The sequence below is a fragment of the Macrotis lagotis genome, chromosome 5, assembly GCF_037893015.1.
Source record: "Macrotis lagotis isolate mMagLag1 chromosome 5, bilby.v1.9.chrom.fasta, whole genome shotgun sequence".
Classification (NCBI taxonomy): domain Eukaryota; kingdom Metazoa; phylum Chordata; class Mammalia; order Peramelemorphia; family Peramelidae; genus Macrotis; species Macrotis lagotis.
The window spans coordinates 47223128-47246349 of record NC_133662.1 but is presented as its reverse complement, the minus strand read 5'-3'; the positions used below and the strand labels follow the sequence as shown (position 1 = coordinate 47246349).

At 33.7% G+C, this 23222-nt stretch overlaps 1 protein-coding gene across 1 annotated transcript in view; it reads left to right on the top strand.

The window, feature by feature from the left end:
* The window catches only part of EYS (eyes shut homolog), a 430665-nt gene that overhangs the window by 159017 nt on the left and 248426 nt on the right, over positions 1 to 23222 (top strand). Inside the window, exons 4-5 of the mRNA XM_074190004.1 lie at positions 9664 to 9772; positions 22668 to 22888. Coding sequence (XP_074046105.1) covers positions 9664 to 9772; positions 22668 to 22888 — 330 coding nt within the window. The remainder of the gene's footprint in view (positions 1 to 9663; positions 9773 to 22667; positions 22889 to 23222) is intronic.

The following is a 23222-nucleotide window of genomic DNA, read 5'->3' as shown; positions in this document are numbered from 1 at the left end:
CCCATAACTAGTAAGCATTTAAGGCTAGATTTCTCGTGGTCAATGCAATTTAGCTGTGTATACCTATTATTCTTACCATGCTCTCTTAGCAAATGCTTTCTCTTTAAGTAAATTGTATCATCTGGTTAACTATTTTTTAGGGACAAAAAGGGTTGTTTAAGTATTGCTGTGGTTAGCAGAAATTAAGGGGAAGAGGGAGATCCAGGAAGAGGGAGATCCATGAAAGGATAAGCAATAAGGAAAAGTAGGAATCATGTTCCAAAAGGAAGACAAATCAGCTGGGTAACTTTTTTTTTTTTAGGTTTTTTGTTTGGTTTGTTTCAGTTTTTTTGCAAGGCAATGGAGTTAAGTGGCTTGCCCAAGGCCACACAACTAGGTAATTATTAAGTGTCTGAGGACGAATTTGAACTCGGTACTCCTGACTCCAGGGCTGGTGCTCTATCCACTGCACCACCTAGCCGCCCCTAGGTCACCTAACCGCCCCTTGGATAACTTTTAAGGGAAAGTCCATTAGTAAAAAATCTCTGAATTGTAAGAACTACAGATCCATAGAGCAGCTAACATTCTAGAACCTAACTTAGTCCATTGAAAGAAATACATATATTTGGTATTTATCTACTTCTGTACATGTTGTTTCCCACCAGAAGAACATAAGCTCTTTGAATGCAAAGGCTATTTTGTTTTTGTCTTTGTATCCCTATCACCTAAAATACCTGGCTCAGTGTAAATACTCAATAACTATTATTTAAGTTCAATCAATTCAAATAATGCTCTTAGGGATAAAAAAATTGCCCAAATGTTTCTGAAGACATATCACAAGTTACCTGAAGGCAGTGTTTTTAAAAAATTTGCTACAAAAATACCAAAATTATTTCAAAAAAGAAATACTTTGTTTTAAAGGGAAGGAAGGCAGAAGAAATTCTATTTATTCTAAGATATTTCACAAGAAAGGCAACTCCTGCAGGATAACATCAGACCTTAATGAGTAAGCATAGCTTTCTCCCAAAGATAAAGCATCAATTAATCAATCAACAAGGATAAACCATACATCTACTATATGCAAGTACTACAATAGAAATTCTGGACATACTTTTTAATGCTGCCTTTCATGTCAAGTTGGTTTTTCTTTTCGGTCTTTTAACTCAATAACCTTTCAGCCTCTCAAGATGTGTAACTGTGATGGAAGAGAGAGAAGGAAGATGAATATTGTCTAACTACTGAGCTCTGACTGATTACAGAAGAGCTTACATTGAAAACAAATAAAACAAAATCAAAAAAAGCCTGACAGATTAAGATGCAGAAAACATAGCTATGCCCATACTTTAAAGAACAACATGATCTAAATAAATCTCTCTGATTTTATTTTCCCCACAGAATGAAATAAGCTAAGGAATAAATATTGAAATTGAAAGAGGGAATAAAGCATGTGAATCCTGTACCATGTATTAAGAATGAAATGTTTCCTCGAAATATTCTGAGGTTGTTGCTCTATCCCCCAAGACTTAACACTGAGTGATCTGTCTAAATATTTTGGCAGTCCAGGTGATTGCAGAGAATAGAATCCTAGATTTGTAGTCAGGAAATCCCAAGTTCAAATCTAACCTCAAACAGTTGTTTAGCTTTTTGACTCTGTCCAAGTTACTTGTATCTCAGTATCACTTTTCTTATTTCCAAATGAAAACCATAATAGCATCTACTTCAAAGGGTTGGTTGTGAGGATCAAATGAGATATTACATGTAAAGCTGCAAACCTTAAAATGTTAGTTAATATTTTATATAGATTGATATAGTAATCAATTTGTAATCATTCAATCAACAAGTTTTTATCATTTTCTAAATATTATTAGGTCCTGTAGTGGATGGTTAACTATACAATTATAAAGAATTAAATAGTTCTTTTTACATCCTAATGAAAGAGATAAGGACTATAAATATAGAGACACAATAAATATAGTGAGGATAAATAAAAATAAAGAGAATAAATATGAAGTAATTAGAAAGGGCACTAACCTTATGTATTTTATGAATGCCCTTGTACTAAGTGAATTCTTAAATCCTGCCCCAATGTCTCCCCCAATAGCCACTACATTTAGATAGGTTAAAACTCCCTGTGGAGCAGCAACATTCTGAAAGGAAAACCCATGTTTTGTCTAATTTTGACAACAAAGATGGGAGTATATTTATTGGAAGAGGTAAACTTAAACAAGGGAAAAGCATTTTTTTAAAAAATTGATAATGGCTGTACCTTGAGAGATATTTCCAGGAGACCGTTAAATATCTGTAGCATGTACTATGGATGCCAATGCTTGTGAATTAAAAATGTGCAGTCAGAAGTAAAATTGCTGTTCTTGAAAAATGTCCTATATGACTTGACAGCTGGTTAGATGTTCCCTTGACAACTGCTCTGGTTAATCAAGGGTGTAAATGAAGCTGGGATTTCAGTGTTACACAATCTTCCTTGCAAAAGCTGGTTTTTAAAAAGCAAATTTTTCTCAGGTAGAGCAGCTAGCTTTCCTTTGTGATTTGTTAGTAAGTGGGCTTTGGCCTCTTCTCACTACCAAAAGGGGAAATTAGGTAAAAATAATCTCAGGCCAATCATCATGCCACCAAGATCAATAAAGAAGAGAAGGATTGTTTAGATACTTACTAAAGAACATGGGCCTATGGCACTAAAAAAGGATCCCTAACATCTATTTTTGTTTTACTTGTGAATAAATAACCATATTATTCTGAATGAAAATTATTTTTAAAGTAGAAACTTCAAGGTTGTGGTTATTTTGTCTTGACCTTTTTTACATTGTATTGACATTTAAATGTTGCAGATGCTAGTAGTCCATGACCCCAGAAATGTGGCTGTTGCTAATGGTATAAGAGAAGAACCATAAAGTATTTAAACAGAATTTACACAGTTGAGAATTTTCCTTTGCATAAGTCAGCTAGGAAAGCTATATACTCCCTCAGACATCTTCATCCATATTATTGCATGTGAAATCAGTTTAAAATATTTTACTATATTCTCCTTGTTATGAGCAGGGAGATAAAACAATCACACCATCAATTAGGTTGTAAGTTAAACTTCCCAATGACTCATAGGAGCCATCCAGTGCTGTGGCTAAACCATTCTCTTTGCTGTGTAACTTGACTGCCACCTGGTGACCATGACCATTTCTTCTCTGCCTTCCTCCTGCAGAACTGTCATAGAATAAAGGTAAAAACATTTGCTCAGAAAAGGAGATTATATCTGCTAACATTTGAATTTAAAATGTCTCCATCTTAATGCTGGTTTAAAAAGATCCCTTTTAATAACAGTTCCAAGGCTAACCTAATCCATTCCTAATGCCTATACCCACCAGTAATGTCAGAACAAGAGAGTTGTATTTGGTTAATTATTAAAATAGTTCATTATGTATTAGCAATTTGATAATCAGTCATTGAAAGATTAATTCCACTACTGAGCATATTGCAACTCATCATTTTAACAAACTTGGTGGAGAGGGGCATGAAGAAAGACAGGACATAAAGAGGATTTTTCTATAATGAGTTCTCATATATTGATATAAAACTGTTTGTAAATCCTTTGGTTATCCTTGTTCTTATCCAAACTCCACAACCAACATAATGACATTATTAATTATATAATAATCAAGCCCGTTGACAAATGAAATGAACATTTATGTTTTGCACCTGAATATAGTATGATCATCAGTCTTGTAGCTCATCCCCAACAAGCTGCATTTGCAACAACTGTTGTCATTGTTCCTGCCCTGCTTCAGAGCTATCCGGCTCCTGTAATTATGAGTGCTGAATGTGCTCTCCTGCAACTGGCCTAAGATAGCCCTTTAAATCATTCCATCTAGAAATGGAATGATGTCAATGAATTCTCCAATTTATGGATCTGATAAATCAAGTATGCATACTTTAGAGGTGGGGAGAAGAGAAATGGGAATAGTATGCTTCCTATCTCTGCCCTATCTTTCTCTAGAAGGAAAACTCACTCAACTTTATGAGTTTGAATGAGACCAAACATACACAATTCTATGCTAGTGATAGATTAAAGTGCCATTAGTAAAAAAATACATCTGACACCACAAAACCCAAAGAAATGAAACCTGCTACATTTAAAATAACCATTCTTTGCCATTTTGCTCTTTAAAAAAGTCAATCTCAGAGACTAGGGGAAAAATTTAGAAAAACAGCTCAGAAATTTTCAGATTTCTTGAAAAGAAAATCACTTACTTCTTTTCAAGTATGCACCTCTGTTATTGATACTTTAAAGTTATGCCATTATACCTGACATGCTTCAGAATAATCTCATTAATGGCATATATAAATGCTTTTATCTTTGCCACTGTGGGAACCCAGATGGAAAAATCTGCCCATTTGAAATGGCTGAAATGGGACTGCTGAAAGAAAAGAATTATTTAGAGCTGTTCAACCTCATTAGGATCATTTACTCTAACTCGAAAATGAGGAAGATAAATGAGCCTTTGACCAAGGAGAACCAATTCATTGTTTCTTATCCCTTACTCCCTTCTAAAGTTATCAAAGCAATGTCCTTCCTCTGAGAAGTTTAATAAGTTTACTTTCTAATAGGTTGTTATTGTTTCCATTCTTCTTTTCACAAATCAGAGGTAACTCTGAACTTATACTGTACTTTGAAATTGCACTGATTCTTTAGTTGAATTATAATTCCCCTGTTGGAGAGGGCTCTAATGACAGCACTCAGTTTAAATTTGAGCTTGGCAAGAAATGAGACACTCAAAAGCTATTGAACAGGTAATAAAAATAGGTTTACTTAGACTCAAGGCAACAAAGATATTCAACAAGGATATAATATCATTTAGCTTCTCTTATCTCCATATAGAAACAAGTCTGATCATCAGGGGAGGGTATGGTGATGGGCATGATAGCTTACATGCACTTTAGAACCATACTAGATCTGAGGAATCCAGTTGCCTGTGACTGGGATGTTTTATGCATGTAGGTGATCAGAAGCTGTATTAAAAAACATTTTTGCCTCTGGGCTAGGACGTATCTAAATAGCACAATGTTAAGGACTGACCTCCTCAGTGACTTTGAACTTCCATGGCTCCTTCAGCACGAAATATTTGTGATCAACTCTCTCTTGACTACAGACAATATAGCCAAAAATATAGGAGTAATTTCATTTATTTGTGTTATCTGTGCTTCATATAAAGCACAATTCTGGTAAAGAGTCATCTAGTCAAGTTAAATAATTACTAATATTTTTCACTATTAATACTGAATGATTTCTGTGTATCATGAATGAATAAATTAATGAAAATATATTTAGTGACCACTGTGCTCAACACAGATAATACAAGTAAAACAGTCAAAGTATATATTCTTTCAGTAGGAGCAGACACATCTGGGCTGAGGTGAGAGGGTTGAATTAACTGTAAAACTGATAGAAAAGCTCTGGGAATCTTAGAATGAAACATCAAAGCAAATAACAAGTGTCCAGTGATCCTTAAATCATACTTAAAAATGTAATTCTCAGAGGCAGCTAGGTGGCACAATAGAGCACCGACCCTGGAGTCAGGAGGGCCTGAGTTCAAATCTAGTCTCAGACACTTAATAATTACCTAGCTGTGTGATCTTGGGCAAGTCACTTAACCCAATTGCCTTGCAAAAAAAATGTAATTCTTTAGAAATATACTAGATAACTATGTGGACCATGACTCGAAAGAATGGATAGCCAAGTGAGCAAGAGAAATCTTTTTGGAAAGGTAGACCAAAAAAGAATTAAATTTTAAAAACTAATGAACAGGACTGGTTCCTGAGTAGGACTAGTTGAAAGACAGGAGAAGACAGGGAAATCTATTTGACTAACTCCATAGGGGATGGGGAGGGGTTGGGGGGAGGGTGATGATGGAAGGAAGAATTATTTAACCAGACAAAAGAAGAATAGAAAAGGGAACTAATAAGCAAAACTCTGAAGTAACAAATAAGACAGAGGATTAAGAGGTGAAAAGAAGAGTTAGTGGGGAAAATAGTCACCTTAAAAGAGACTGAGGAAAAATAACTGAAGAAACATATAACTGTAAACAGCAGAAGAAAAATATGTAACTTGAGAAAACCTAAAATTTGAGATGGAGGAAAAGATATGCTAAACTCTCATTATTTTAAAAATTAATGGATTAAATGATTCAATAATATGAAAAAGCAGTATCTTGGCCAAGAAAACAAAACTACACTCAGATGCTTACAGAAATGTAATTCTCACCAGTCATTTAAGGAAATAAGAATAATTGTGACCATTGTGAGTGATCTTAAAAGAACTCTTAAAGTCACTCAACTATGTTGATGGAATATCTCAAAACTTCCATATTTCAATGGATAAGTGGTCTCATTAATATGTAACTTTTATTGAAGGAAATCACAACCCCTCCACACCTCATAATTCTTATCCATATTCACAAGAGGTCTCTAGCTCTCTCAATTTATCATGTCATCAGTAGAGCATTTAGTGTGTCTTATTATTCTGTCTTGTTAAATGACCAACCTATGACCATGATGGTGAAATGTTATTAGCACAAAATACCAGAGAAATTAATCCTTCCACATTTGAAAATGTACTTTATTCACAACTTTTTACTATGTAGAAAGTCAATATCAGAAACAATGAAAAAACAGGAAAAAAAAGAAGTCGAGACCTCTGCACAAAGTATTTAACAAGTTCCTGGAACACTAATACATGCTTATTCCTCTTCCTTTCGTCTTCCTTCTGTAACACATCTTTGTAACTCTTTTCATATTTAATCAATTCTTAGCCTTAGTTTACTCATCTATAAAATTAATTTATAACTTTATAATTTATATGCTGATTTAGTTTGGTTCCTCCATAGCATGTCAACTCTCAGTTCATTATTTGATGTCTGTACAAAGATGACACTTTTAAAATACCAATCAATATTTTTCAGTGGTTTTGGAACTATGTAATTTTTAGTATCCTCTCAATGGAATATCTCAAAATCTATCCATTTGCTTAATCCTTATTCATTCTTATTAATCAAGAGATCTTGCTATCTTTAGGATCCTTTGACACAATCTGACGTCTTGTAGGTAGAGGTAGATGCTCACTTTTTTATTTCAGTTTCCTAATATTAGAAAATTATTCCTTATGTATGGATCCATAGTGGCACCAGGGCAGTTCAGGAAGGAGGGTACACAGCTGGCAAGCTGCCAGAGTAAAAAGAACACTATCTAAAGATAGACCTACAGATTTTCTCACCTTATCACCTGAACTTTATGTATCATTTCACAACTCCAGTCTTTCTTTCTATTATATATTTATCTTAGTGAACTCATAAACTTATAAGGGGTAAAAGCTAAAAGGGATCTTAAAGACTATCAAGTCCAACCTCTTCATTTCACAGGTGAATAAACTGTATATGGGAGAGGTTAAATGATATGCTCAGGATCACACATTTAATAAGTGATTGAAGCTGGTTTCATCTCAGGTATTCCCTGACTTCCAATCTAGAACTCTGATGGTGCCATTATCTTCTTCAGCAATTTGTAATTCCCAATTAAGGAATTCTTTGTACCCTCTCAAGTCACACATAGGATTATATACTTTTTTTCTCAAGGTCTATCTGGCCTGTTAACTTCCCCTATTCAGCACTATATAAACTAACAATCTAGTTTATGCAGAATGGTGTCACAGAAACTAGAACTCTGGGCAAGAGTGAAAAAGACATGTTCAAATTAAGCCTCAGACCTTTGCTAGCTATATGGTCCTGGACAAGGCACTTAACTTTTATTTGCCTCTATTTCTTGAACTGAAAAATAGAGCTAGCCCCTAAGGTTGTTAGGAGAATCAAATGAAACAATATTTGTAAAATATCTAATAATGCCTGGCTTAATAAATTCTTAATCCCCTCCTTTTCCACAATTAAAATTATCATTCACAGTAGGTTATAATGATTCTTTAGTACTTTCAGATTTAGAAAGGTCTTACCATACATCTCATTTTAACTTCACAGATGTCTTAAGATATAAGAACTATCATTATTGTCCTCACATAGAGGAATAAATAAAAAAATAGAAAGTTTTTGATTACCCCACAATAATACAACTAAAAAAGTTACAAGAAAAGGATAACCAATATACCATACTGCCACTTTTTTTCTTGGATGTATTATAACTAAATACAAAGGTATGAATCAAAAATTAAATTTTAAAACATTCCATAAAATGGGTGACCTGTCAAGAAGGAAGAAGGGAAGAAAATTCAAAGAATTCAAACTTAGACCTTCTTGACACCAAGCCCAGCTCTTTTATCAATATAACACAATACTGGAGATTAAGAATCACTTTCAGGAGGTGTTAGGAACAAATCTTAGAAATATGACAAGTAACATATTTCTTAAGAGACCAATCCTAGCCTTCTGTGATGTTTGACATTTTTTTTTTGCCAGTGAACTGAATTTAAGCATGTTTGGATTATTTATAGATGATTGCAACTCAGAAGGAGGTGTACTATCTAAATGTCAATCAAATTCAAAATGGCCTTTGATCAAACGGATCTGTTGTTAAAGACAATCAGAATAAAGTTTAGGAGGGACAAAATGAGAGCAATACTCCTGTGGAAGGAAAAAATGCACATGTAAGATGGAGGAAAGTTAACCTCAGAAATCTAGATGTTGTGATAAAGACAAATTCTTCCAAAATTAAGGTTATTTATAGTATTTATTTTATACATTTATATAGATCATACCAGCTAGCTTTTTCATATTTGGCAAGCACTGGAGGTCAGGAATGAGATGGATTAGTAGTCCTTTGTGCTATTTTTTCTTAAAATGTCTAAATAAATTGTTTAAAAAATACACATTATTAAATTTCTGCTAGGTTCCATCATTTGAAAAAACTGAAAAAATATTCAGTTATTTTGTAGACTATTTCTAGTCTTCATTAATTCCCTTAACATTTTATTCTTCTTTCTCTCTGAGTCTCAGTACCAATAGGCACATTAATGGCATACTTCCTAAGTAGTGATAACTATATCACAGTACAATCTCGATATTCAGAAATATTCAGTCTTTCATTTCTTATTCTATTTCTATTTCTCCCAAAGGCAAGAGTAAAAGGGGAAATTTCTACTCAGGGAGTTTAGCATTATTCAACACTGATGTTACTTGTCTAACAATCACCTTTTCAAGGAAGACCATATGCCAACCACCTTAACACTTACACTTTTATCTATACCCACTTACACATGTAAATTTGTAGAGTTTTATTTTTTTCTTTCAGTAAAATTTCAGGTGATGAAATCAGAGACAAGAAAAAAGGAAAAGAAAAACTGAAAGTTACAAAAGAAACATATCTTGTACTTGCCCTAAAAAAGTTTACATTTTCCCTTGAGAAACATCTTCCAGCATTATGTTCCAGGTAGATTTTCCTCATTTATGGAGAGATTATTATGAGTGATGTGATAAGAATTCCCCAATAGACAGTAAGCTCCTGAAGGGCAGACTGTTTTTTTGTTTTGTTTTGTGTTTAATCTTTCATCCCCAGAGTCTAGCAAAGTGTCTTGCCCATGGTAGCCATTGAATTAATTGTGTTGGATTGATTTTGTTGTTACTATGTGTTCCTGTAAATAATATAGGCAATAATGAAAGTCTTTGTTTTTACTTCTAGCTATATGTTGCCTTTTGGCAGTACTAGAGGGGATTGTATGATTGAAATGGCTGTATATGGAAATCCACCTATACAGAAGAAAGAGAAGAAATCATATCACTCTGCTCAGGTCAGCAAAAAAGACTATCTTGAAATATTACATTTGTTCTTGTTCAAAACTTTCCAAACAGTTACAGTTGTGTTATTTATTTTGTGAAGCTAATGGTCATTAATTATATTAAGTTGATGATCACATCATCATCATCATCAGGATAAATCAAGAATCTGGGATTTCATCTGGATGGAAACCCCTTCTTCTGACTCAGAACGATACTTCAGTAGATAATTTTTTAGAGATTTTTCTAAGGTTCAAGCAACTCACTTCATACTGTACAGTTGAAGAGGTATCAGTGATAGAATTTAAAATAAATCTTCCTAACTCTGTATACAGAGCTGCCAGGACATGTTTCATTAATTGATCACTTTTTTTTTAGTAATACTGCAGTACAAAATCACAGAAAATGTTTCTTTGATTCTACAGCTATATTTTATATGTTTGAGCACCATATTTATTTGGAATCACTGAATACATATTTTTTATATAATATATTATTTATCTTAATGATAATAACATTTACATAATACTTTAAGTTTCTAAATGTGCTTAGATTAAGAACTTCTCTGCAACAAAACTACTTATATCAATAAGTTAATTTTGAACATGTGAGTGTGGAGGGGAGAGAAAGAGACAGACACTAGAAACTCAGTCCTTTTGATGTTATAGACAAAATTGACCATAGGCTTATTTGACATAAACCTTTACAACAATTTATTGGAGCAAATTGAATCCTGGTTCATTTGATAAATATTGACTGTCGGTCATTATATTTTGAGAACCCATAGGAAAATGTTTCTGTACAATTGGTCCTTAAGAAAAATTTTCTGCAATCATTAAAAAGCTCATAAATTTATTTCCCCTTATCTTCTGTAGTCATTTCCATCAAACAATTGTTTTGCCAAGAATCTCAAAAATTCTCCAAATCACTGGAAAGCTTTTTATTCAAAGACTACTAACAATCTGCCACTAATAACAGCTCATTATAAAATGTCTCATATATTGAATCAATAAAAAACAATGAATTAAATAATTGAAAGTAATAAATTAATAAGATATTCTAACCTTAATATAATAATATCATAAATCAACAAATTAATATAAATATTTTATCTGATATTAAGTTTAAAATATCATATTAATTTATTACTTTCATTCAACATTCAACAAAACATTCAACAAAAACATTCAATGAAACATTCAACATTCAAACAAAACATTCAACAAAACAAAACATTAAATGATATTCAAAACAATCAATTCAGGAGAGAAAGCCTTTGGATGAAATGAAATGGCCACATAGGAAGTGAATTGGATGAAGACAATAAGTCATGCTATGGATTTTGAATGAAAGAACAAGCCAGTCTAATTTACTATTGTAATCTTAGGCTAGCCTAGTAGTAGAAACAGCTCCAATGAAGCCCTGAGAGAATATAGGCAAGTCTTCATCTCTTTTCTCCCCATCCCTCACAATATGAATATTTTGCACAATCCTTTCAATAACAGGTACTGATAGCAGTGTCAAAAAGCTAAGAACAAACTAGATCCAATAAATAAGAATATCTTTAAGAATCTCATTTAAGGGGGGCAGCTAGGTGGCGTAGTGGTTAGAGCATCAGCCCTGCAGTCAGGAGAACCTGAGTTTAAATGTGACCTCAGACACTTAATAATTGCCTAGTTATGTGACCTTTGGCAAGTCACTTAACCCCATTGCCTTAAATAAATTAAAAAGAAAAAGAAAAAGAAGAATCCCATACAAAGTAAAAGCTATACTATGCCTAAGGGAAAACTCATGAGTGCCACACAGAGAGTTGCAATGATCTTTCAGAAACAAGATAGTTGAGTATCCCATTATGATATGCGGTCTCTGTTTGAGCCCCCTTTCCCCTGGACTACCTATGTACTTGTGGAAAATTGTACCCCTAATTTGAAGGAGGGAATGTTTCGTACCAACCAACACTTTAGACTTCTTTTCTAAAATGAAACTAAAACTGCCTTGTTGTTAAACTTATAATCAGCAGTGAAACACACTAAAGTTCAAGCAGCTCACTTGATACTGTACAATTAAAGAGGTATCCGTGAGCAATAGCATTAGAAAGATATCTAATACCTCCTAGTTATCCATGGAATCCTAAAGTAAAAAGTAGCCAAACACCTCCCAGTGAACCATCCTACCCCTCAGAGTAGGACTTAGTAGAATGAGCCCCAAAGCTTATTCTACAATAATAAGGACTTTTTAATTAGAGAGTCCTAAAAAATGTTTTTGAAATTATTTTTGCGGGGTGGCTAGGTTGCGCAGTGGATAGAGCACCAGCCCTGGAGTCAGGAGTACCTCAGTTCAAATCCAGCCTCAGTCACTTAACAATTATCTAGCTGTGTGGTCTTGGACAAGCCACTTAACCCCATTTGCCTTGCAAAAACCTAAAAAAAAATTATTTTTGCAACTCCCTTATGGTAGGCATTTAAGAATTAAGTAAAGTTTTGTTATGTACTCTGTGTCTTTCAGAGACAATTAGAAGGATGGAGTGGATAAAGTTGATTTTACCTCAGACATTTACCGGATATGTGACTCTAGACAAGTCACTTAACTACTGTTTGTGTCAGTTTTCTCAACTATTTAAAACCAAGGTTGATAATAATAACAGCTACCCTCAGGATTGTTATGAAGATCAAATGAATATTTATAAAGTGTTTAGAAAATGCTTGGTATATAATAAATGCTTATTTTTTGCCCTTTCCTTTTCATAATCACAAAATATAAGTAATTCACTAATTAGGAACTATTTAAATTGTTTCATAAATTGATATGACATGGTATCGTTGTCATATTTGGCAAACACTAGGGGTCAGGAATGAGGCGTATAACTGAATCAATCAGTTTTGGTATTCTCAGTATAAATGAAACCCAAAGATATAAGATTACAGTTAAATGGAAGCATGGTTATCATTACTCTCCCTAGAGAAAGAAATAAAAGAGCCAGCAGAATTGGTTTCATTGTGTATCTAATAGTCACAGGAGAGATCATTTCATCATGGGATACTTGGTCATTGCAGTGCTCATTAAGAACATTTAGAAAAAAAGACCACTATGAAGATAATTTTAGCTCAAACAATTTTAAAATGATACTAGAAGAAAAATAATTCTAAGATGAAAAATAGAAAAGATCTGTAAAGACATATAACACACTCTTTTCTTCATCATTGATAGTAGATCTGCTACCATTACAGTCTAACATCAAAATACAAAATGTGTTGCTTGAAAAAAAGTTGGAAAGACTATTTGAATCAGACCAAGTACAGAAGGTTTATTACAAAGTAAAGACATCCTAAGACAAATCAGAACTGGCCTTTGAACTCTTCTTAGAAATTGTCTGTTTATAACAGCATTGTATTTAGTCTTTCTGAATTCATTTTGTCTCTCTCCAATCCTTTTTCCATACAGTTGCCAAAATAATCTTTCTAAAGGATAGGAAGTCATATTACTTTCCCTACTCAAAAATTTTTAATGAATATGTGTTGCCATTAGGATAAAAATACATACTTCTCCATTTGGCATTTAAAATACTTGACAAATTGCTTCTAGTCTATTTTTCCAGGTCAATTATATGTTACTTGTCCTCATATCTTCTACATTCTGACCAAACAATTTCTTACTACACTGATATGCTGTCTTCCAGATTTATAGCTTATTCAAGTTATGTCCATGTCTCAAATGTTCTCTCTTCTTATCTTTGCCTCTTAGAACCCTTAGGTACAGCTCAAGTACCTACAATGAACTTTTCCTGATTCTTTTAGTTATTAATACCCTCCCTCCATTAATTTATTTTTAATGTATTCCATATATACTTAACATTTTCCTGTTTTGTATATGTTTTCTCCCAAATAAAGGATGCTTAAGGATAAAGGTAGTTTTATTTTTGTCTTAATTTCACCTGCACTTAACGTAATGCCTACCACATGATAGGGACTTAATACTTACTGTTGTTATTGTTGAAGTGACTTTTCTGTTTTAACTGCTCTAACTTTGTTAACCTTCCTATGATCTGCCTTGTCCTCTGTTATCTACTCTGAGTCTCTCAAGTCAACTATCACCTAACTGATAATCACAAACTCACTTTGGCTGTTCTGTTTTGTCAAGTACTGATACAAAAGCTGATATAAAAGTTCCCAGAGCTCTATCTCATCAAATGGAAACAGAGCCGAGTAAAATTGTGATAAGGAAATTGTTTAAACTTCCCCCTATTGTCCCTCTTGCTCTATGCAAATAATAATTTCTTTACTTGTTAAAAAAAGGGCTAAAATACTACTGGTCTTATTCCCTTGGATCTTGAACATTTTAAGTTGCTTCAACTGTGACCAAAGGGATTTTACTACTTTTTTGTTATTAAATAATTATTAACAGCATGGTCATTCAACTGTTTTTCAAAAGATTTTGCATATCATAATATATTACTCCAAAATAACTAGAAAAAAGAAACTATGCATTTGATTTTAAAAGAAACTCAAAAGGGAAAAGGAGGAGCATCTAGGTAGTAGAATTGATAGAGTACTGGTCCTGGAGTTAGGGGGACCTGAGTTCAAATTTGGTCCCAGACACTTAATACTTGCTTAGCAGTGTGATCTTGGGCATTGCCCTACAAAAGCCAAAAAGAAGAAGGAGGAAGAGGAGGAAGAGAAGGTAGTATAGCATTCATTTTATATTATTTAACCTTATCAGATATGGAGGCCTTTTCCTTCAGTTATCTTTTACATTTTTCAGTATTCCAGTGAAATCCCCTTGATTGTCCATATCTGCTCTCTGTGGTTTTATCTAGTAAGATGATATTTGTATTGCAGACTACGTTCTCTATAGCCTAATTCATAAGACATTATTAGAAAACACTTATTTGAAAGACCTGTCTCCTTTAGAATGATGTTACACTCAAAAGGCAGTCCTTGGCTAATTGAGATTCTAGGGATAGAGCCAGTCAACCGTTTTAATGGTTATCTATCTGTATCATTAATGACATCAGCTTTTTTTTAGGCATTCCCATGCCCTTCCCCAAGGTTCTAGCTAAGCTTGGACTTCCAGGTCAAGAAGAAATACAAGACCTATCTATCCTCATATTCTGAAGGTTGCTTGTTTTGTTTTGTTTTTAACAGAAGTCTTAACTATATCACACGTATCCCTATAAGCACACTCCCAGATCTGCCTGACATTGACAGGAAAGGAGGATCTGCTTCCTTTCTGTATTATTTTTGTGCTAAAACAGCATACTTGTCAAGGTAGTGAGGTATTGCTGTTCTAAGTGTTTTATAAATACATAGTAAAACAAAAATTTCTAGGTGAAAGTGAAGTAGTAGCCTTGTGCTTGCTGAATCTACACTTTCATGTTTAATTCTAAGATGCCTTGAGTAATGAATCTTATCTTAAATGATAAAAGAGCTCAGTTAATAATTTATTAGAAGAGCTTAAAATGACTGACATAGAAGGGATTGTTTCACTCATGTTATTTATATTCCTGGTACCTAACATTTAGTAGGCTCTTAGCATCTTAACTAATCAATATTGATTAAAAGAATATTGGTGGAGGAAAGAAAATAGAACCATTGTAGTTTGAATGATCTCACTAGAAAGACTGTTTATCCATACCTTCCCACAACCCAATGTAAATCCATGCTATTTCAATCTCCAGAGCCCAGCATTTTAAATAAACAAAGTGCTTTTCTCACAACAAGCTTGTGAGATAAGTAAAGTATATCTTTCCATTTCAATCCAAATGGATTCAATAAGCATTTTATTAAGCACACATTGATCCAAGGGTCATGAAGAGTCAGGCACAATTGAACAGCAACAACTTGGTGCAAGCCATCACACTAGGTCCTGGGAATACATAAATGACAAAAATAAAAAGTACCTGCCCTCAAGGAAGTTATGTTCTGGGGGATAAAACAAATAGCTGGTATTTACATGATAGTCTGAGGCTGAGACTGAGGGAGTAAATATTAACTACTAAGGATATAAGGAGAGGTTTCTCATAAGTAATAGAACATGACATAAGTCTTGAATCAAATTAGGGATTTTAAAAGCTAGAAGGGGGAAGCAAGGGCATTCCGGGAACGGGAAATGGTTGGTACAGAGCCATAGAGGTGAAGGATGGAAAGGTTCCATTTGGGAAATAGTAAAATGTACCATTTTGACCAGAACATGAAACTGAGGCTCAGAAAAGACCAGAAACTAGAAGGAAAAGATATTCTAATTGTAGCACCTAGAAATAGTGAAAACTTTCAGAATAGGTTCCCAAATAGAAGACTTTCTCAGATTTTCATTGAATGTGAGTCTATATAATTTAGTTTACAAGCCCCTACTAATATAATTTAGCTTCATTAGTCAGCCAGAAAATATAATTAGCTAAAAATAAAGGTATTTCTTAAAATAATATTTTAATAATTGTACAATAAAGCATTTGTGCCAAAATTTGGGGGCATTCTCTCCTATAAATACATATAAGTGTTAAGAGTAGGCAGACATAAGTAACAATTATGGAGGGGGGCATAATAAAAAGAGCAGAATTATGAGAAGGTCCACACACATAGGAAACAAGCATGGTCTAGGACTCTGATGTTCTCTTGTAGTGTCATGGTATTACTCCCATTGAACCTGCTGCCTATTGGTCTCCACCAAATGTGTTTTCTTAGACAGACAAATGTCAAGATATTTAGTCTTTGCTAGAAGAGTAGTTCTTTCTGGACATTTTTCCCATCAATGCTACGCCACTGAAAGTTACCCTACTAGATACCACTAGGTATAGCCCACTGGACACAGAGCTATGGAACTTTTTTCCTGCTTCCAACTTTTGTCCTCAACTGAATTTCATGACTGTACTCTGCCCCTACCTCATGACATAAATCCTGCTCTTTTATTTTAAAGCTAAGGACTTTTTAAAATAGTATTTTTAGAAAAGCATCTGCTCTGACCTTAGCCATAAAGAAAGGTTGGGAGGGGGTCCTATAAAGTGTTCTTTTTCCCTAGTTTTGGCTAGAAGATCTTGCCATCGTCAGCAGGAGACTCTGCCCCAGGTGCCAAACTCCTTAAGATGTACAACAGATTCCTTCAGCTAGTTAATGTTCTTGGGTTTAATTCTTACCTAAACTTCCTGGTCCAAGGTCTCTCTTAAAACCATATACATTCTGACATAAAGATACATTCACTTGGGCCTACCAATATGAAAATTTGGAAGCTACACTTTACCTAGTCATCATCTATGTAAGACTTCCTAACCTATCATGGTTAAAGTCCCTGAGATTCTAAAGTTTTCTAGTTTCTCAACTCCAGAAATCCTTTCTTCATTTCAGCATAGTTGAGTCATCCAGAAAAGTCAATGTTGTGGGCCAGGACAATAATAAAATTGGGGAAGATTGAATTAATCCCTGAATTTCCACAACACCTACTGGGGCAGTAATAAGCAAAAATTCAGTCATGGATATGTAATAGCTTGAGTAAACTGACCTAAGTACTCATTTGTTTTTCCTTTGACAAAACAAATATAGAAACATGTTTAGAATTTAATTGGGGAGCTTCAAATACTGCAAGTAGCTTCTTTTAATCTCCTTGTGAGCAGCTTTTACTTTACAAGATTGCTTTTTATCATCTTGGGACCTGCTTTTAAATCAAAGTCATGGAAATGCTCATGTTAAAGAAATTATTTATCTGAACACTAAGGCTATGTTTGGTCCATTTCCTCCGATTTGGAACCATAACTGGGATGGCCGCTAAGACAAAATTAAATGCAAAGATAAGTTCATTATTTCTCCTCTGATCTCAGGTACTCGTAGTTGTATGATTAACTTAATTAAGATGATCAACTCTAGACTTAAAGGTTCTGGAGTTGATCATTAAATAAATAAAATTCTCCCAAGTGACACTGCCTCGGAAAGAGAAGTATATTTAGAAGGCTGTTGATTTGATCTGTTCTTTGACCTTAGTGTCAAGGGAGCTTGGTCCTCTGAGATAGACATGGGATCAGATAAACAATAGATACTGAAGTCAAACATTATCAGACAAGTATATACATATATATATACATATATATATATACATATATATACATATATATATTTCAGTCAATGTCCTATAACATTTTTGATAAGGAAAACTATAAACTCTGGAGCATATGCATGTCACATGCATGATTATGCAGAGTCTCATTACAAATTGACAGATCATATAGACATTCAATAGAACTCAAAATTCCTTTGTCATCCAAATGGATTGGTCTATTGGTGGAGAAAAATTATTCTCTTCCTCTTCTTCATTAATTTGGGTTTATAGCAAATAGGAGTAAAGATTTATACCTCTCCTCTGGACCCCAAAGCTTAAAGTTCTTTCCTCTTCAGTTTGGTGGAATGAGAGATGAATAAGTAGGTCATATATCCTGATACTTCTAAAGATCTATGAACTCATCATTGAGAGTACTGCTTTTATCCATAAACTGAAATCTTTTGAAACCTTCCCATCCTTTTAGATTCTTTTCCATCTGACAAGTAAGTTAAAGACCTTTCCTTTTCCCTTTTCCTTCTGATTCTTGGAGGCTCCAGTGACCCATTTGAGCTGTTTTTTTCCATCTATTTCCTTTACTTCACTAATGTGATTTGCATACTTCCTCTTCTTACATATATTTCCTCAATATTTTCCTTTATGGCACTTCTATGGAAGTCATCCTTGTTAACAAGTTACAACCACTTAAATACAACGTCAATCTTTTTACTGCTTTTTTTGATGGGGGAGTGCTTTTAACTTGAAGTCTTTTCAGATTCTGACAGTTTGGGACTTGTAGGCATTTTAATTACTAGATTAATATTAGTGTTATTATTGGTTATGGCAAGTATCTTGAGATCTTAAAAATATACAATGTACAATTTCCCAAATGCAGTTCAGCACAGTTTCATTCTCCTATTTAATTCTGGACCATCAAAAAATTAGCCATCAAAAACTATTTGTCCAAGGTACACATATTGTTGGACTAATTCTGCAGTGGACCCTGTAAATCTATGTCCTGATAGGAACAATTTGAGTTTTTCCTCATGTCTTTGTTGTGTAGATAGTTAAAACTATTTGTTTTTATTACTGTGGTTTTCACTGAGGAACCCTTCTAGGGTATTGAGTCCCAATGAAGCTAGAATGAGAGTCTCTGCAAATAGCATCCTACCTCCAATGGAAGAACATTTTTTTACATGAAGATATAATTAATATGGATAGTAATAGTATTAACTATCCTCTCAAAACCCAACCCATTTCCATGTTGCCTAATAATTATCTTAATCTTTGCATTTTACTGGCTCAGTCAAAGCTTTTCTATTATTTGTGTACATAAAAGAAGACTCAGAATAAGGACTTCTAAGCAGGTCTCATGACAATTTTCTCCAACAAAAATGAGCTATGGATGATTAATTTATAATGTTCTGCCAGGCTAAGAAGATAAAGAATAAACTGGAGAAGGTACAGCATTGAAAGAGAATGAAAGGTGACACAATGCCCAGAAAAGGAAATGAAAAGTGAGTTGATGCATGAAGGTATGATTAGAAAGTCACAGTGAGCAAGTTGTGATTAGAATAATCTAGGAACAAAAACTGTGAGTTGAGTAGGTGGCTACTATGTCCTCAGTAAGGACAGTACTCTTTCCCAAGTGAAAAACACTTCCTCCGTGATTTACTAATGCTAACAATGTCTAATCAACCATGTGGACTTTGCAGTAATGTTGGTCTCTGTAGAAATGTCACCAACAATACAGAACTAGGGTCCTAATTCCACAAAATAATGGAAAGTGAGTTAGGAAGTAAAGTAAAGGAAGGGTATGCCAACCAAGTAGCCCTCCCTCAGACATGCTATGCACTACTTTCCTTAACTCTTCCTTATAGAGTTCTTTTATCCTTCCACTCAACCAGGATCTTCTCATGAAGCTTTTCTTGATCACATCAATCATTAGTGTCTTTCCTTCCAAACCACACTATATTTAACTACTTTGTATCTGTATTTAGATATTTATTAATTATATATTTACACTAAATATATTTTATATATATATTGTTGTCTCCTGCATTAGAATGTAAGTTCATTCAGAATAGGAATTATTTCATTCTTTAACTTGCATCCTCAATTCCTAGCATAATGAATGCAAATATAGAAAATATAAGAATATATATAAATCTATATTTCTATATTAACTATAGAATGCAATTAATAATGCTTATTGATTGATTGATGTGCAGTGGGATCTCTTTGTTCCCTGAGATATGAAGGCAAGAGAGGAAACTTGAATATTGCCAAAATGATTTCTGACAATATTACTAGTGGTTTTGGATTCCAACCAACATGTTATAAATGAACACTTTCTAGGAAATATATGGTATAATACAGGTTTAAAAACCTTATCCTATTCAGAATAATCATGATGATTAAATTTAATATGGAGGACAGTGGAGCATGCTGCGTGATACATTAGAATAAATCAGAAATACCAATATCTTACCTCTCCAAAAATGCACTAGTGAAGATACCATGTCAGTGGTCAAGTTTTAAGAAGCATGAATTGGACTGAATATATTCATTTATTTTATATAATGATACTTCAAAGCAAAATAAAAACAGATTTTAGGGGCAGCTAGGTGGCACAGTGGATAGAGCACTGGCCCTGGAGTCGGGAGAACCTGAGTTCAAATCCAGCGTCAGACACTTAATAATTAGCTATCTGTGTGGCCTTGGGGAAGTCACTTAACCCCAGTGCCTTACCAAAAAAAAAAAAAAAAAACAACTCTAAAATAATAAAAAAAAAGAAGCAGATTTTACCATGAGCAAATACTTCATTCTTTTTTTCAAATGATCTCCTCAGTGATAAATATACAATAGAGCTTATTGCAGCTCAGGTCAATTATCAGAAAAAAAACTTCATTCCTAAATCTAAATTTAGTGAATTAATGAGTTCAGTCTGAAAAGGAAAATCCTGAAAAATCTAAAGGTATTCATTCATTCAATCAACAAGCATTTATTATTTCATTCCAGAGACTGTGTTAAGCACTCAAGATAAAAATAATAATAATAATCCCTGCTCTTAAGATGCTAATATTCTTTTGGGGGAGACAAGTTGATATATAAGTACATACAAAACAGAAAAAAATATAAATAGGCTACATGCAAGATTGATGAGGTTTAAAAAAGCTGTATAACAAATCCATAGGAGCTACATAAAACTGAAATAAATAGAAAAATAATGCTAAATTCTCAAAATATTTTGAAAAGGAAATGGGTATACTTACACTAGAACTTTGAAAAATATTTTTGAGTTTGATAGTATAAATCCAACTAATATACAAGGTAGACCAAAATGGAATAATTTTCTATAATATTTGACTCTGCAAACATTTTAAGCCTAAGACAACAGTATGTGAAAACAATAGGAGAAAAGGGGTCCCTTTATAATAATGCACTGAAGAATCATGGAAAAAGTAACAAGAAAATTTTTGAAAAATCTGTGGAAAAGACACCAGAAAATTATAGCAATATTTAATTGGTACAAAAGATAAAAAAGTGGACATCATATCATCTGATTAAAGATAACAAAAAACCTGGGGAATGGACCAAAATAATTGGGGGGGGGGGGTAAATCCTCAAACAGTCATTGAAAGAGAAATACAAAAAGTTAAGGCAACATGAGAAATTATAACAGCCACTGTGGAATATGAAAATATTTTGCAAAACATAATGTTGCATGTAATGTGAGATCTCATTAGAAAATTTGATTATAGAGAAATTAGTGAATAAAGTGTTCAACTTAGCATCAGGAGACCTCACTAGGTATTCTTTCTTAAATTCTTAGCTATGAAATCATAACTAAGTCATTTAGCCTTAAAAATCTTCAGTTTCCTCATATTTAAAATGGAGATAATAAAAATATATGCTAAACACTTCATAGTTTATGAAGAAATTTTGAAAATCTTACAGCATTGTATAATTGTGGGTCATCACATTGTTTTTGTTGGTAGTATTAATGATATTGTTATTATTTGGGGATAGAATTGTTATTATTCTCACTGTGAATTAAGGATTTTTAAAAGATAAGTTTTTATATGAAGGTGAGTGTCTGTACTGAATGTTGACATGCTGGAAGCCTTTCTAACTTTGTATACAAAAATATACTGCATCATCCTTGGCCTTCAAGAAATTTATAATCTTGTTGGGAAGACAAAACAACCTATAGACATCTCTCAGACACTAAGACCTGTCCACTAAAGCTACCATGACATGTTCATTGTTGTCATCCCCTTCTCCCCAACAGGAATAGCAACCCTCTGGATCCAGACTACTATTTCATTCCCCAAGGAAATGAATCCACTTAGTCTTAGGAATCTACCTCTGATTTGTTGAATATTAGTGAAAACTCATTTCTGCTCACCATCTCTAACTATACTTAAACTTTGTTTTAGGTCTCATCTGGCCAACCATCATAACCTTTCCATTTGGTAGCTCTTTCAGCCTCTCACCATACACACCCTTCCACATAAATACACTATCCTAATGGACCCAATAATTCAATCAGTACACCATTGCTAATGGAGAGTGAGTGACCACCTAATAATGCCCTTTGTCTTAAGTTGAAATCCCTAGGTCAAATTTCATTTCCCTTTATGGGAATATAAGCTCCTTGAGGGTAGGGATAATCTCCCCTTTTATATTTGTGTTCCTAGCACTTAGCACTGCATCTGATATAAAGCAGAAATGTTTCTGATATGCTTCAAAAATCTGGTGTATTAACAGAGAAATCATTTTAAAGCTTGCCATGATGTATCAGTGAGTCATATGTTCTTAGCCTATAATGTGAGAGCTTAAAGGGAGGTTAAAATTAATTTTTATCACATTTTCCCACATTTTATATAGGTTCATTTTGGATCAATATTCCTTGGCCATATCCCAGCAAAGGTTAAGGTCCATAAGAACATGGGACAAATTCATGGGTATAAAGGCTGCATTCGAGAAGTCCAAGTGAACAACAAAGAACTTTTCATCATTGATGAAGCACTAAGTGGAAAGAATATTGAGAACTGCAATGTACCTGTATGCAATTATCATCCATGCCAGAATGGTGGCACTTGTATCGGGTAAGCACAAATTTTCTCATTTCTAACCTGTACCTTGCAAAACAATCACTACCCAGAATTGTCAGCTGAGTAAAAGACATCAAAGGATGAAATCCATCTGTGGAAGGCACAGTATTGAAAGTATGGGGGCTGCTTGTTTGCCCAGAGAGATTTATAACACATTGCTCAAGTGAGAGAATATATTCCCAGCCTCAGTCTGCAGAAAATAATTAGGCAACTATGTCTCATGGCAGCAGTTTTAGTTGAATCTGAGTTGAGGTTTACCCAGAGACTTCTACTTTCTAGAGATCTGAATGTGTATTTTTTTTCTGTTTTTCCTTCACAAAGCAATCAG